At 45.2% G+C, this 14,433-nt stretch overlaps 1 protein-coding gene across 1 annotated transcript in view; it reads left to right on the top strand.

Annotated features, from left to right (window-relative positions):
• The first annotated feature begins 5,127 nt into the window (after positions 1–5,127).
• CDYL2 (chromodomain Y like 2) overlaps positions 5,128–14,433 on the top strand; it is a 206,013-nt gene continuing 196,707 nt past the window's right edge. Inside the window, exon 1 of the mRNA XM_050773208.1 lies at positions 5,128–5,347. Coding sequence (XP_050629165.1) covers positions 5,324–5,347 — 24 coding nt within the window. The 5' untranslated portion in view covers positions 5,128–5,323. The remainder of the gene's footprint in view (positions 5,348–14,433) is intronic.

The raw sequence follows: 14,433 nt of genomic DNA, 5'->3' as shown, positions 1-14,433 counted from the left end.
TCTCAGTTCCTGTCCTTTACCTGCTTCAGTTTTCTTCCTAGTTCACTTCACTACCTGAAATAAAATGATGTACATCTATATTTTATTTTCTTGGTTTATTCTCTGTCTCCTCTGTACTGTAAGCTCCATAAGGATAGGATACTCTTTGTTTTGTTCAACAAGAATAAGCTCCATAAGGGTAGGACACCATTTTGTTTAACAAGAGTAATATCTAGCACACTGTAGATATTAAATAAGTATGACTTTAATAATAATAAACATTATTATGGAAGTAAAATATATCAAATGAATGCTGAAAATAAAGCTTAATTAGTAACAAGAATTTCTGCATAGCTTGAAAACAATACTCAGTTTGAAGGTTTTGTTTGACTTAATGCCTTTCTATAGATATCTTTGACATTCAAGGATATTAGTGACTCATATTAAGTTTGAAATGGGTAATAGTTGTAATTACAACAGGGACCATTACTCAGCCCTTATTATAGATGCTTTGCATGGATTAGCTTATTTAATTCTGAAAACAACTCTCTGGGGTATCTAACACCTCAATTTATAGATAGGGTGTGGTAGTTTTAAACTATGTCGATAAATTCTTTGATAGTCCTCCCTTTAAAAGGTGGAGTCTAATTTGCTTCCTTTTGAGTATGAGCTTGGCTTAGTGGTTCAGTTCTAAAGAACAGAATAAGTGACTATGTTTGGTGTCTAAGATGAGATATTCAAAGGCATTGTGACTTCCTCCTTGTGCTCTCTCTTGGATCACCCAATGTGGGTCTTAGTTTTTCCACCTTCAAAGTGAGGTGTGTGGATCAGATAACATCTCCAGTTATCCAACCTGACATGTTGTAAATCATCTCTGCATCAAATAGCTTTCTTAGCATGGACTATAACATCAGCTTAGTTGCTCTGTGCTCGAAAAAGTTGAAGTTTTGACAGTTTTGCTTCATTTTGTTGGATTTGGGGGGCCAAGATGAGAATGACATGAGAACACCCAAGCAACCTTATGGAGAGATCCATGTGGCTAGGAATTTAGGCATCCTGCCAACAGCCATATGAGGGTGCCATCTTGGAGGTGGATCCTCCAGCCCAGCCAACCCATCAGGTAAATGCAGTCCTAGCAAACATTTTGACTGCAATCTCACAAGAGATCCTGAACCAGAACCACCCCCAGTTAAGTTGCTGTCGAATCCATAACCCACACAAACTGTGAAATCAGAAATATCTTTTGTTTAAAACCATTAAGTTTTGGGGATAATTCATCATGCAGTAATAAATAACACATATATTTGGAAATGGAAGGATAAAGAGGTTAAACAAAGAGGCTGACAGCAGATATCTAGTAGTGACGATGCAAGAATTGGAACCCAGGCCATTTGCCTCTAGAGCCCAAATGTTCAGCCACCACAGGATACAGGAGGTCAAGATTATGTCTCAAGTAATACCGGAAGGAGAATATTGCCACATTTCAATGCCACTGTCAAGGCAGTGGATACGATCTTTCCTTGGATATTAAACTTGCTGGTATTGCTCTATTATATTAAAAAGGCCGTGTTCCAGGCAGGTACTGCCCTTGCTTCTAAGTTCCCTTTCTGCCTCAGATTTGTTTTGGTGTAGAGTAAACACCTACCGTTTCAGAATTCCTTCCACCATTTGTTTGGGCTTCTGCTCATACCCGATTCCCATCATGTAATTCTGGTAAAACTGCCAATTGTCATATTATTCCCATAGATAGGAGTGTGACTTAAGCCTGGCCAATCATAGTGTCCTATCAGTTATTGACTATGGTGATTGGACCGGTAAGACAGCATAGGAGCTACATTGGCCAAATAGAGTCCTTCCCTGGGAGTTAGAAATACTGTATGAGGCATAAGCCCAGATGAGTGGCCAGGTGTCATATTCTTAGCTGCATGGCAGAAGCCTGTCTTCAACAGGAAAGATACCAGCATGCAGAAAGAAGGAGAGAATAAGACAGGCTATTTTATATCCTTTCAGACCTTGAATCCGGCCAATCCTGAGAGCAATTCCATTCTTTCCTAGTCTATGTGAGTCAGGAAATACTCTCTGGTTTTAAGTTAGAGCTTTCTATCAGTTGATCTTGAGTTACGACCAGTATGAATAGTCTACCACAGTTTGTGGAAGATGGTAGCTATCTTCCATTCTCCATGAGCAACACTAGTTCTCTATCATCTGCAGAACCTAGAGCCTCACTGTTAATTGGTTGGGCTGACCTGCCTACCGTGGGTGAAGACCCTTCCCCCCTTCATCCCTCAGGAAGCACCTGCCTTTTCTGGAAGCTAGCCATGGTCTGGGGGTAAGCTCAAAATAAAATGGCGTTATGACGGATGGGTAGCTCAGTCACTCAGTTTAAAACCTTAGTCATCTCTGTATCCTTTCCTCAGTCGCGGCCCCTCCCCGAGTCCTCAATGCACACACATCCTGTTAGTCATCCAGTCCTGCTGATCTGAATCGAATGCTTCATGGAAGTAGGTGGAGTAACCATAATGAAAGTTAGCCTGGTTCTTCCTTCTGAACATCTCGCAAATCCAGTTTTTCTTCTTCATTTCTACTGCTACCACTAGGGACCATTGCAATTGGTCTCCCTGCCCCTAACCTCAAACGCTGCAGTCGATTTCCCATATTTCTTTCGGAATTTGTTTTCTACAGCGCACTTTTGATAGCCACATGCTTTTGATTGATTCAAAAGTTGTCATCAGTTTCTCCACTGTTGACCTGCTAAATAGTAAACTTCTTAGCTTGGCTTTCAAGACTCTCCACGAACTGACCCACATTCATCATCCAGGGTCCTGTGACCTCTATAAACCAGTCTTCTAATCTTCTCATACTCCTCCCATAGTAGAATTGCCTGCCATCTACCCTGAATTCTTCTCCTCACTGAAAACACTGTCCTTCCTTTTCTATGAGTCTTCAAGATCCATTTCAGTCCTGAAACATTTCCTGAGCATGGCCATCCACACTAAGTATCCTCTTCTGTGAACTCTGTAAACAACTGTTGTCTAGACTAGGGTTTTTCAAACTGCACTCACATTCTCAGGGAGTACTTGGCCAGTACAAGTCAAGCTTTTGGTGTTTTTGTAAAACTACTGATTATATATTCAAATTTGGCTGACTATATTATTTCCAAGCCCAGTTTCCTTCTTGTCTTCTTCCAAATTACATCCTCATGCTATGGTGGTGCATTTATTCATGAGTACAAATTAAGAATCATTAAAATTTGTTTTGCTACCTACAGATAGAGAACTGCTTATTATTACTGTTATTATTTAAAACCATGACCACTGGGAAAATATCAATATGAAGAGAGAAGTGCTATAACAATTTCAACAGTTTCTAAGCCAAATATGCTTTCTGATTTATTAATTCCTTACCCTTACCATTTTTTCCTTTATCATCTTCCTGCGGGATTTTTACTAGAAATTGGTATAAAATTTGTTATACTGGCATAGTTGGAAAAACATTCACTGTGTACCTGCTGTCTCTCAGGAATAGTGGAAGATACTTGCGATACAAAGATGAACAAACCCCTATAGGAAGAACAAGAGTGTTCCAGATTGATTCAATGTGGAAGGACATTCTAGGCAGAGGGAACAGCAAATGCAAACTCATGTGCCCTGGAATGAGCCTGACATGCTCCAGGTTCCATGGATTTTTTTTTTTTTTTTAATAGGATTCAAAAATTTGGTCACTTTTCAAAGTTTGACAACTTGTGGATTAAACAACTTCTCGAGCCCCTCTGCCATCTCACACTCCATGAGGGCAGTCCAGGTTGAGACTCAGATACAAATCACCTTTATTGAGTTCTGCTAGGATGGACAGGCCACTTCATGTGTACATAGATCCTTTCCTTAATTCTATTTAAATCACTTAGGTGACTATCACCATCTCCCATCAAGGTTCAGTGACCTGCCCACAGCCTCCCACGTAGAAAATGAGCCAGGGAGCACGTGAGTTAATGACACATCACATCTGGAGGCAGGCAGGCACTTCATGGGTGGGGATGAAGATCTTTCCTCCAATTTCAGAAGTCCGACCTTGCAGGTCCTGAAGTAACTATATACATATATTTTTATAAGGAGAACCCTTTAAGCAGAAGGGTGACCATTTACCCATGATATTGGTAGCAAGAGATGGCTTAGGAACGGGTTTGGGTTTTGGAGAGCTTCTCTAGCTCCTCCAGCTCCGCAGCCTGCCACACGCAGGATGACCTTTTAGAACAACTGAGTGCTCCATTACACTCCTCACTTGCGGATTCAAAGTCTCTGTGGGCAGGGTCCCAGTTGTGCCTGTCCAGGGACACTGTGCACTTGGGTTGACTTTGGTAAATGTTTGAGTAAGGGATGAGTGAATAAATGCGGGGAGAGGGGTTGTTGAGGGAAGGCCACGCCTGGTTCTAAAGACTTTCCAGGGTTTATTGGGTGGCCACGCCTGTCCTGGATCCTCATGGTGCCTCTGGATGGGCAATTTCATCCCTCCTCCCTGTGGCCTCCACATCTTACAACCCAGCCTGGAGGGAGGGGCCAAGCAGCCCCGAGGGGCCAGGTCTCCCAGGCGGTGCCCACTCCCCTCCTGGGTGGAGGAGGGACGTGGGGACCCCTGGCCGGCGGGGCACGGTTGGGGCCCCTTCCCTGAGGTCTGCAGCCGCAGCCCTCTACCTGGCTCTCCGGCCGCCCCTTCGCAGCCCCGGGTCGGGCACGCCCGGCGGGCACCTGGCCCGCCGCCCCCCGGGGGCCCCGCCAGCGGCCCCCAAAGCCGACCCAGGGTGGCTGGGCGGGCCCGCGCGCTCGTCGACTCCGGGACCGGTCCCCCGGGGCGCGGCCGGGCAGCAGCCCCCGCCTCCCCGCCCCGGGGGCCGGGCCGGGCTCCCGGGGGGCGGGGACTCGCCCAGTGGCAGCAGCGTCCGGGCCGGCGGCGGGCGCCGGGCGGCTTCCTGCAGGCGGCGCCGGGGCGAGCCGTTGCCGGCTGCAGCCACCGCCGCCGGGTCGCCAGGTCGCGGGGGCCGCGGCGCTCGGGCCGCGTCCGTGCCTCCCGGGCGCGCTGCGCGGCCGTCGCTGCTGCCCGCGCTCGTGCCGCCGCCGCCGCCGCCGCCGCCGCTGCCGGTTACGCCAGCCCCGCCGCCGCCCGCTCTGATTCTGCGCATAGGCAGCCCCCAAGCCTGTCATTCTGCAAAAACACAGTTTACTCAACACACCACACACACTCGCACACACACGCGCGCACACACACGCGCACACCGGCCCCCGCGCGCACACGCACGGAGGGCGCGAGCGAGCAGACGCGCACACCGGCGAGCCAAGTTCCGCAGCCTGGCATGGCTTCTGGGGACCTTTACGAGGTACGGGGACGCGGGGGCGCGGGCCGGCCCCAGCCCGCGGGCGGCGGCGGGCGGCGGCGGCGGGCGGCGGGGACCGGGCCGGGGCCGGAGCCGGGCGCGATCCAGAGTTGCCGAGCCCCGCGGCGGCGGCGGCGGCGGCCGGAGGGTGGCGGGGGCCGGGCGCGCCTCCCGCCCGCCGCCCGCCGCCCGCCGCCTCCCGCGGCGCCCGCGCCCGCTCCCTCTTTCTCTTTCTCTCGCACACACACTCTCTTACTCCATCTACTTTGCGGCCTTGGAGGGGAAGGAGGAAGCCGGGCGGAGCCGGGGCGGGGGAGGTAGCGGTCCCGGGGAGGTGTTTCTCGCCCGACGAGCCGCCTCGAGTGCAGAAAGTACAGGTAAAAGTCGGCGCCGGACGTGCTGGGAATGCAGGGGGCCAAACCGCGGCCGGCGGGGGTGTGGGGCGGGGGGTGCGCGGCCCGGCTGGGCCGGGGGCGCGGGGGAGGAGGGGAGCGGGCGATCCGAGCGGAGCCTGGCCGGGGCGAGGCGGGGTCCCGGGTGGCTGCGAAGGGGGCGGCTCGGTGGGGGTTCGGGGGGACAACCGCCAAACTGCTCCCCGGGGCCCCCGGGCCACCTCCCTCAGCCCCCACCTGCTGCCCCCGCACCGGCTCGGACGCCCTCCGGGCTCGGGCGTGGGGGCGGCCCTTGCGGGTGTAGTGCTCCCTGGGGGAGAAAGGGGGCGCTGCGGAGGGCGCTGGGTGGGAGGAGAACGTGGAAGTCCGAGGCGATGGGGACATAGGACACGGATGCGAGCCCAGCGCCCAGCACCCAGCACTCTCGTCACCCTCAGTGGATACCTGGCTCCAGGTCCTAATGAGTAGTAGCCAGCGTTGGATACTCATGTCTTCCCAAAAGTGGCGAAGGAAGACATTAGTCTGGCGTCTTTCAAACAATGGAGGAACACCCATGGTCTTTGGGGAGCAAGGGCTTAGGAACACAACTGTACCTGCTTTGGGTTTTCCACAAGTGGACAACACAAGGAACAGCCAGCCACCACTGCCCGGAGGGAATGGCCTCAGAGGTGTTGGCCGCCAAGACCAGGTTGAGGATAAAGAAGTTAAGAGACCAGCCATCTTCAACCGGAGGGCCTGCTGGGCCTCCGAGAAACCAGCCGCATGGGTTAGCCTGGACCTGCCCTTCCCTGGTTGACACGATCTGGTTCTCAAGGCTTTGGGCTGCATTGAGATGAGCACCGAGAAGGGGTAGAATTAGCCTTTTGCGTAAGACATTGCAGGGTGATCCACCCACGACAGACTGCAGGGCTGATTCATAAGAAGTTCTTTCCTCTAGGCCCTTGTGGGCAGTTGAAGCTTTTTCAGATGGTAGGTTTGCTGACTAGTGTTAGAGAAGAAGAATGGAGAAAGGAACACAGGTCTCCTGTGTGACCATGGTCTTGTGGATGATTCTGGAGTTGGTGAGGCCCAGGCCTGGACTGCCGGCCCGCAGGTTCAGGTGGGGTGGGTGGGAGACCTTAGAGCTCTTTGAAGGAATGGTGTACCTTGCCCTATTCACTACCCTGTGGCCTCCTCATCTATGCTAAGAGACAAGGTGAAGTTGGATAGAGATCTTGTGAAGAACTTCGGCAGATGTGGCCAATGGATCACCGAAGCGCCTTGGTCTGTTTCAAGATGGTGGAACAATTTTTGAAATGGAAAATTGAAGCACAGTAAAATAGAAGGTTTGATTGAGTTTCCTGAAGTGTAACCAGCACTATGGGGGCATTGGCTGAAAGTAGATATTGTTTAGGGGTGAAACTGATCTGGTTGGAATCGTGGAGTTTTCTACCCATTGAGGTTGAGTCTTCTTAGAGCTGTTGACCTTGCCTGAGTGAAAAGTTGTATCTTGAAGGTGTTAAGAGGATATACTAGGAGCCATCAGTATTTCCCCATTTAAAGTTTAGAACTTATGAACCTTCTGGGGATAATTTCGTGTTTAATGTTCATCTGCAACTGCCCTCCTTAACGCTGGTAATTGTCGTTGCCAGATGAGTCTGTTAAGAGGAGAGTTTTCACGATGGCTTTGGAACTATCTTAGCATCTGAAGAGTTTTTATAGAATTTCAATAAGCAGGACAATAATAATAATTACTTCTGTGATAGTAGGTAATTGTACTAGATGGAAAATGGCTTTCCCGTGGCTGATTATTTGCATAGTCATTACTAAAAGGACCAAATTGCATTACGAGAATATAACAAATGTCAACATTTTTATAGCCTGTGTCTACATTACATAACATATACTGAGAAATTTAATTTATTGTTCAAATTTAGCTGTAAGAACAATTAAGAAGTGCTAAGTGTACGTTAGCATATATATTTCTGACTGTAAAGTTGTTGTGTGGGTAAAAAGTAGAATATTGATTTAAGAAAAATATTGGAATATCCAGTGTATGTTGACTGGCCTTGAAAGGAAAAAAAGAAAACAGATTTCATTCTAAATTATGAGACCTGTTTATTGCTTTCATTAAATATTATACTAAAGTGTACATAAAATGACTTCTCGCAATCTCTACTCAAGAAAACACGTTTTTAGTGGGTTAAGAGTTCTTACATTTGTAATTGATATATTTCACCTGTGTGTCTGCTGACATTATCTTTGACCCTTTATGGTGAAGTGTGACGGATTATAGAGATTCTTCATCTTTTCTTTGGCGTTTCAGACAATTAAACTGTAAAGAGTGAACCTCCATAAAGCAGTTTTTAGGAATAGGTGCTGATTTTTAAAGACACCAGAAAACAAAACCTTTGTTTATGTAATAGGACTCTTCAATCATAATGAAGAAATAAGGAATCAAGCTCAGGTTCGAAAATCTTGGATCTTGATAGATAGTTCTGGTTTGTTTCTCCTGTAGTGGAGTTCTCATCATCTTCTCGTGCATTGTAGCCATCACTTATAGGAAGGTGATTTTAAATTTTGGGTTATGTCGTAGAGTCAGGTATCTGTCTGGATCCCAATTGAAATATCCAGATGCCCTGGTCTGTATTCTGCTAAACATAGGGGCCATGGAGTGGCATCCTGTGAGCCAGGTCTAGGCTGCATACACATTTTGCCTTGGCTCAATGGTAGATAAGAAAAACGATTTGAACACTTCTAGATGGAGCATATGATCTCTAGCTTGTCCCTGTCCCCTTGCTCCCTATTACCAGGCACCCATTCTCCTTATGTCATTCACTGGGCTCCAGAAGACTTTAGAGTTTGCAACTCGATTCTGGTCAATCTTTTGCTAAGATGTTTGGGTGTCAGGAAGAAATAATCAGTGGGATAGGCACTCAGTTTTCTTGTTTCTCTCTAGGTTTCTACCTGCTTGTACATTCAATTACTTGTTGACTGAATCAGTGAGCAGAAGACTGGTTTAAGTATATAAAGTACCTTATGTGACCTTTTTTGTCCTTATGTTGAGTGTTACCCTCCATTGTCTTTTCTTTCCCAAGCTCATGGCCTCTTGGTGGTGGTAAAACCGTGTGTAGGGGTGGCTCACTTCTCTCTCTGTAGGGAAGTGTCCACAACTCTCCATTTTTTTGGATCTTTTCGGTTTGCGGTTGGTTGAATCCACAGATGTGGAACCCATGGATATGTAGGGCAGACTCTATCTGTACCTGGCATTCTGCAAAATCACGCACCACTAAGAATAACAAAGTTTATGGGAAAAACAGGATTGAGGCAGACCACTAAAGAGCCGTGGAACTTTTTTAGCAAGTTGGTCCAGCCTTTGCCGTCTCCACATTGAGCTTTGCTTCCCTCTTGTCTCTGTGGATTGCAGAGGGCATTTGCTTCTAAGAGAGACGATTTTATTGAAATTAAGTCTGATCCAGGGTGTAGCCTTCTTCGTTTATCTGTATAAGGAGAAATGTTTTCATAGCTGTTCTTGCAGTTTTGCCATGAGGTCAACATAGTGGAAAGCATAGTGGTTCTTAAAGCCAGTAAGTCAGCCACTACTCATGTTAAAGAAAGGCACTTGAGTGCATTTCCAGCTTTGTTCTGAGGTCTTTACATGTTGTTAAGTCTTTCTGTTTCCCTGTGAGAGTGCTTACCTTGATTGCTGCAAAGTATTAACAAGCTAGGAAAAATTGCATATGAACCAACACAGATATCATTCCTCTATTTACCAATCACGTCTAAGGTCATTCCTGTCAAAGAAATACATGTACTAGCAGAACTGATGGTCTGTGATACAATTTCTTGAATCTCTGTACCAGTATTCCAAGAGGCAGCTATCTTCAGAGAAAATGTTATCGGTTGGATTGGATTGATTCTTTGGCACATAGAAGACACCTGATGAATATGGAATGAGTATATGATTCTCCCACCTCTTGAAAGTTATTTTAAATTATTCCCTCTGGGCAGGCATCAGCTTATTTTCAAGTAGGCTTTTATGTCAGGTCATTCCTTAGTGCATGAGATAATTTCTTCAGAGGCTTAAGCTGTCCTAGTAAGGAGTTGATATGGTTCCTTGCAGCCTGGCCAGTTGCTGAGAAGTGGTTCAGGCCTGGTGATTATTGGAGATCTTTGTATTGGAGGCATGCATTTAGATTACCAAGATTTGGATCCTCTGTATCTCTCAGATGGTGAAAAGAAGTATAGGTGTGGTTGAATTCATAGCACCATCATTCATTTGCTATTTCCTATTTATAGACCACCAAATATATGCCAGGCACTTGGGGAACAATGATGATCACGTCCTCCAGGAGCCTGGTGGGAGACACAGTTAACAAAACAAGTATTTTACAGTACAGTGGGGAAGTGTTAATAGGGACGATGGTGTTCTCTAGGAGCATGTTGTCGGGGGTGGGATATGTGACCATGATCAGAGTTGCTTGAGAATATTTATTATCTTCTCTGTTTTTGAAAGCATCACTAAAAAATAAAAGCAAAAAAGAAATACTATAAGATCTAAGAGAACTATTGTTATGTATTTAGCATGTAATTGGTGTTCAATAAATACTAATGTGATATCCGAATTAATTAAAATGTTAGCTTTTCGGGTAGTTACAAAAGTAGGACTGGGTTTGTTTTCTACGTATGTTTATGTAATTTAAAAAAACAAATCGGGATACTGGGTACGTATTCTTTGTAACCTATTTTATTTTCACTTAAATATATATATACACACACATATATATGTATATATGTAGATAATGTAGACAAGCATTTTCTCAAATGCTAAAATATTATTTTGTGTTATGATTTTTAAATGACAGGTTAATTTTCCCTTGAAAGCACCATGTTTTCTGTAACTAATCCCCTGTTATTGGATATCTAGATAGTTTCCATTCGTAAACCATTGTAAATATTGATGTTATGAACATCCATAAACACAATTATGTATTTGTATGCATATCTTACTAGTTTCTTCAGCATAAATTCTGAGAAGTGAAATTGCTGTATAAAGTTGACCCTTGGACAGTACTTGGATTAGGGGCACTGATCCCCTTTGAAGTTGAAAATTCACATATAACTTTTGACTTCCCAGAAACTTAACTACTAATAGCCTGCTGTTGACTGGAAGTCTTACTGATAACATAAACAATTGATGAACATATATTTGTATGTTATATGTAGTATATACTCTATTCTTACAGTAAAGTAAGCTAAAGTGGAAAGTGGAGAAAATTTTATTAAGAAAAATCATAAGGAATAGAAAATATATTTCCTGTTCATTAAGTGAAGTAGATAATCATAAAGGTCTCCATCTTCATTGCATTCCCATTGAGTAAACTGAGGAGGAGAAGGAGGAAGGGGAGGGGTTGTCCTTGCTGTCTCAGGGATGGCAGAAGCAGAAGGAAATCTGCCTGTAAATGTCCTGCACAGGCCAGGCACGGTGGCTCATGCCTGTAATCACAGCACTGTGGGAGGCCAAGGCAGGCAGATAGCTTGAGCCCAGGAATTCTAGACCAGCCTGGCTAACATGGAGAAACCCCTTCTCTACTAAAAACATATAAAAAATTAGCTGGGCATGGTGGTATGTGTTTGTAGTTCCAGCTACTCAGGAGGCTGAGGTTCAGGGATTGCTTGAGTCTGGAAGGCAGAGGTTGCAGTTAGCTGAGATGACACCACTGCACTCCAGCCTGGGTGACAGCGTGAGGCTCTGTCTCAAAAACAAAAAACAAAAAAACCCCTGCACAATTCAAACTCTTCTGTTCAAGGGTCAACTGTAGTTTGATGAATGGTAACATTTTTAATGCTGTTGATACATATTCCCAGATTGTCCTTCAAAATTAACAGTGGATTAGATTAGAGGAAGAATAGAAGTAGGGCAGCCAGTTAATGTGGTGTTTCAATAATTGAAACAAGATGATGGTGGCTTCAACTAAGGGAGTGCTAGTGGCAATGGAGAGGAGTGGAGACAACTGAAAGGTTTAAAAAATCAAATTTGGTATATCAGTCAAGCTTATGTTTGGTGGCATATAATAGAAAATGTACAATAACAGTGGTTTAAACAAGGTTTATTTTACATGAAATAAAGTTTGGAGCTAGGCAGTAACAGGGTTGATTGATATGATATGCTCTGTGACATTCTGAGAGTACCAGGTGTCCTGGGAAAAAAAAAAAGGTAAGGATAGAAGGGTAAAAGTTGAGTATTCTCTCCATAAACAGCTGTCTGGTGGTCACACATAGCTGAAAGTGTAATTTTCAGCTGTAGTTTCCCCTCCCCTCCTGAAATAAAACTTGATTGATGGTCTGTAGGGATTGAGGGAAAGACAGGAGTTAAGGTATAATTTCCAGGCTTCCATTCTAGTCCATTAGGTGGATGGTGGAGCTGGGGATGAGCATTGGTTGAAGGGAGTGGAGGCAGTCGAAAGCACAGTGAGTTTGGAGTGTTTGTTGAACATCCAGGTACAGATGTCCACGGCAGCAAGTCATGTGTGCCTGAAGCTAGGGAATACTATTTGACATGGTGATAGGGACTGGGAATAATTAGTGTATAGATTATAATTAAAGCCAAAGAACAGTGTGTCAACATGAGGAGGGGTCTTGTGATAGAGAAAGTGGACATTTTAGAGATGGAAGAAGAGATATAAGATCAGATGTACAAGGGGTCGCAAGAGAGGTAGAAAAAGAAAGAGGTGTTGCTGGTATGGAAGGCAATGGAAGATTGCATTTTAAGAAAGAGGGGATGGTTAATAGTGTCCTTTGGAGTTAATAACCAGTGAGTCATTGGTAACCTTGGGGTGCATCTATTCCATATAGTGTGTTGGTGGGTCAAGGATGGCTTGATTGCAGTGTGATGAGGTCTCTGGGAGTTTGGGTCTTCTGGATTTAGAGACATCTTTTATGGGCAACTCTTCTAAGGGTCTTGGGCATGATAGTAAAAAGAAAGTGTATGGGATATCCAGGGTGAAGTGGGAGAATGGATTAGTCATCTCCACTTTTCTAGTTCTGTACTCTCTCTGCCCCTTTGGATGACTTGGATAACAAAAGGTTGTGGTGTGGACTTTGGATTATTGGATTACATGTGTAGAAGAGGTGATTTTCCATAAGCCCTGCTGACCTATAATATATGTGTTTCATGTCTTCAGAAATTTTAATTGGAGAAAAAAGTAGAACATATATAATATAGTCATACAAAAATTTTGTTAATTAAGAATTTGTTGCAGCAGCATTTAGTGAGAAGGGCTAAGATGGAAAGAACATGATGGTGCTATTGATAAGTCAATGTGATGGTCAGTTTTATGTCTCAATTTGGCTGGCTCCAGTCTCCAGTTATTCAGTCAAAATCTAGGTGTTGCTGTGAAGGTCTTTTGTAGATGTGATTACAGTTCATAATCAGTTGACTTAATAAGGGAGATTATCCTAAATAATCTTCATGGGCCTGACTCAATCAGTTGAAAGACCTCAAAACTAGAACTGAGGCTTCCCTGAAGAGCTAGAAATTTCAGATGTGGGCAGTAGCTTTAGCCTGGGCCCAAGTATTCCCACTTGCTCTTCCTGATGACCTAGCCTATGGATTTTGAACTTGACTAGCCCGCCCCACAACTGTGTAAGATAATTCCTTGCACTAAATCCCTTAATGTATATATTCTAGTGATTCTGCTTCTCTGGTTGAATCCTGACTGATGCAGTTAGGGTTCTTGTCCACATTCCATCATTTGTTAATAGTGTATGGCTAGACAAAGCTTTTAGTCTTTTGAACTTCTGCTATAAAATGAGATCTCTTCTATTTTTGAAAACTCTTCTTCTGATTCAGTCTATTACTTCTTCAAATAAATGCCTTGATTTCAGTAGCTCCCATCATCTCGCACATGTATGCATGTATAATGAGGGGCAAGCGTAGAGCTCTGGGTCTTAGAGTTGAACTGGTAACTCCAAGAACTCAACCAGGCCTGGGTGTTCCATTACAGTGGAGTGCTCAGGATGGCAGACATGGGTGGTGCTGGGCCTTGAGGAGAGGCCTGTCCTGGACCTGAAATATATCCTTGTCTGGAGTCAACCCCTGGCTCTGGTAGGTTGGTGAATGACCAAGAAATAGCACTTCTTGGTCCTGATCCACCCCTTCTTGTCCCTTCCCTCAGTTCATTGTCATGCTTCTGTGTTGCCCAGTTAGCCTTAGCTAGTGAGTAGAAGCTGCTACCTCCAAAGGTCACCCCACTCCAGTGAAAGGCCCATTCTTTGACCAAGTCTTTATAAAACGATGGGTTCCTGAGAAGCCTTGCAGAGCCGTTTGTTTATTTTTTATCCCAGTTTCTCTTATAAAGGCCGCTGCTGCCAAATTATTTCCACTTGACTCCAGTCGTTCCATCTCTCCCAGAATTTTCATGTTGGTCAATCACCACATTGATTTATAAGTGACTTACAGAAGATTCAGCATGGAGACTTCAGGGATATGTTTGTGGGACTGGGGCTCTGGGCCACACGCTGCCATACCATGAATTCCTCTACTGAGAGGCCACTACCCTCCCCTCAAATTCTTGATCAGGGAACTTTTCTCCTTGATTTTCATTACCTTGTCTTCTAGTCTAGTGTTCTTAAAATTATGCCTCAAGGGGCCTTACTAGCAAGCTATGGGAACTTATGCAAATGCCAGATTTGAATTTTATTTGAAAGTAGTCATTT

Source organism: Macaca thibetana, chromosome 20 (assembly GCF_024542745.1).
Source record: "Macaca thibetana thibetana isolate TM-01 chromosome 20, ASM2454274v1, whole genome shotgun sequence".
NCBI lineage: Eukaryota > Metazoa > Chordata > Mammalia > Primates > Cercopithecidae > Macaca > Macaca thibetana.
The sequence above is the reverse complement of the archived record's forward strand: the minus strand, read 5'-3'. Positions and strand labels throughout refer to the sequence as shown.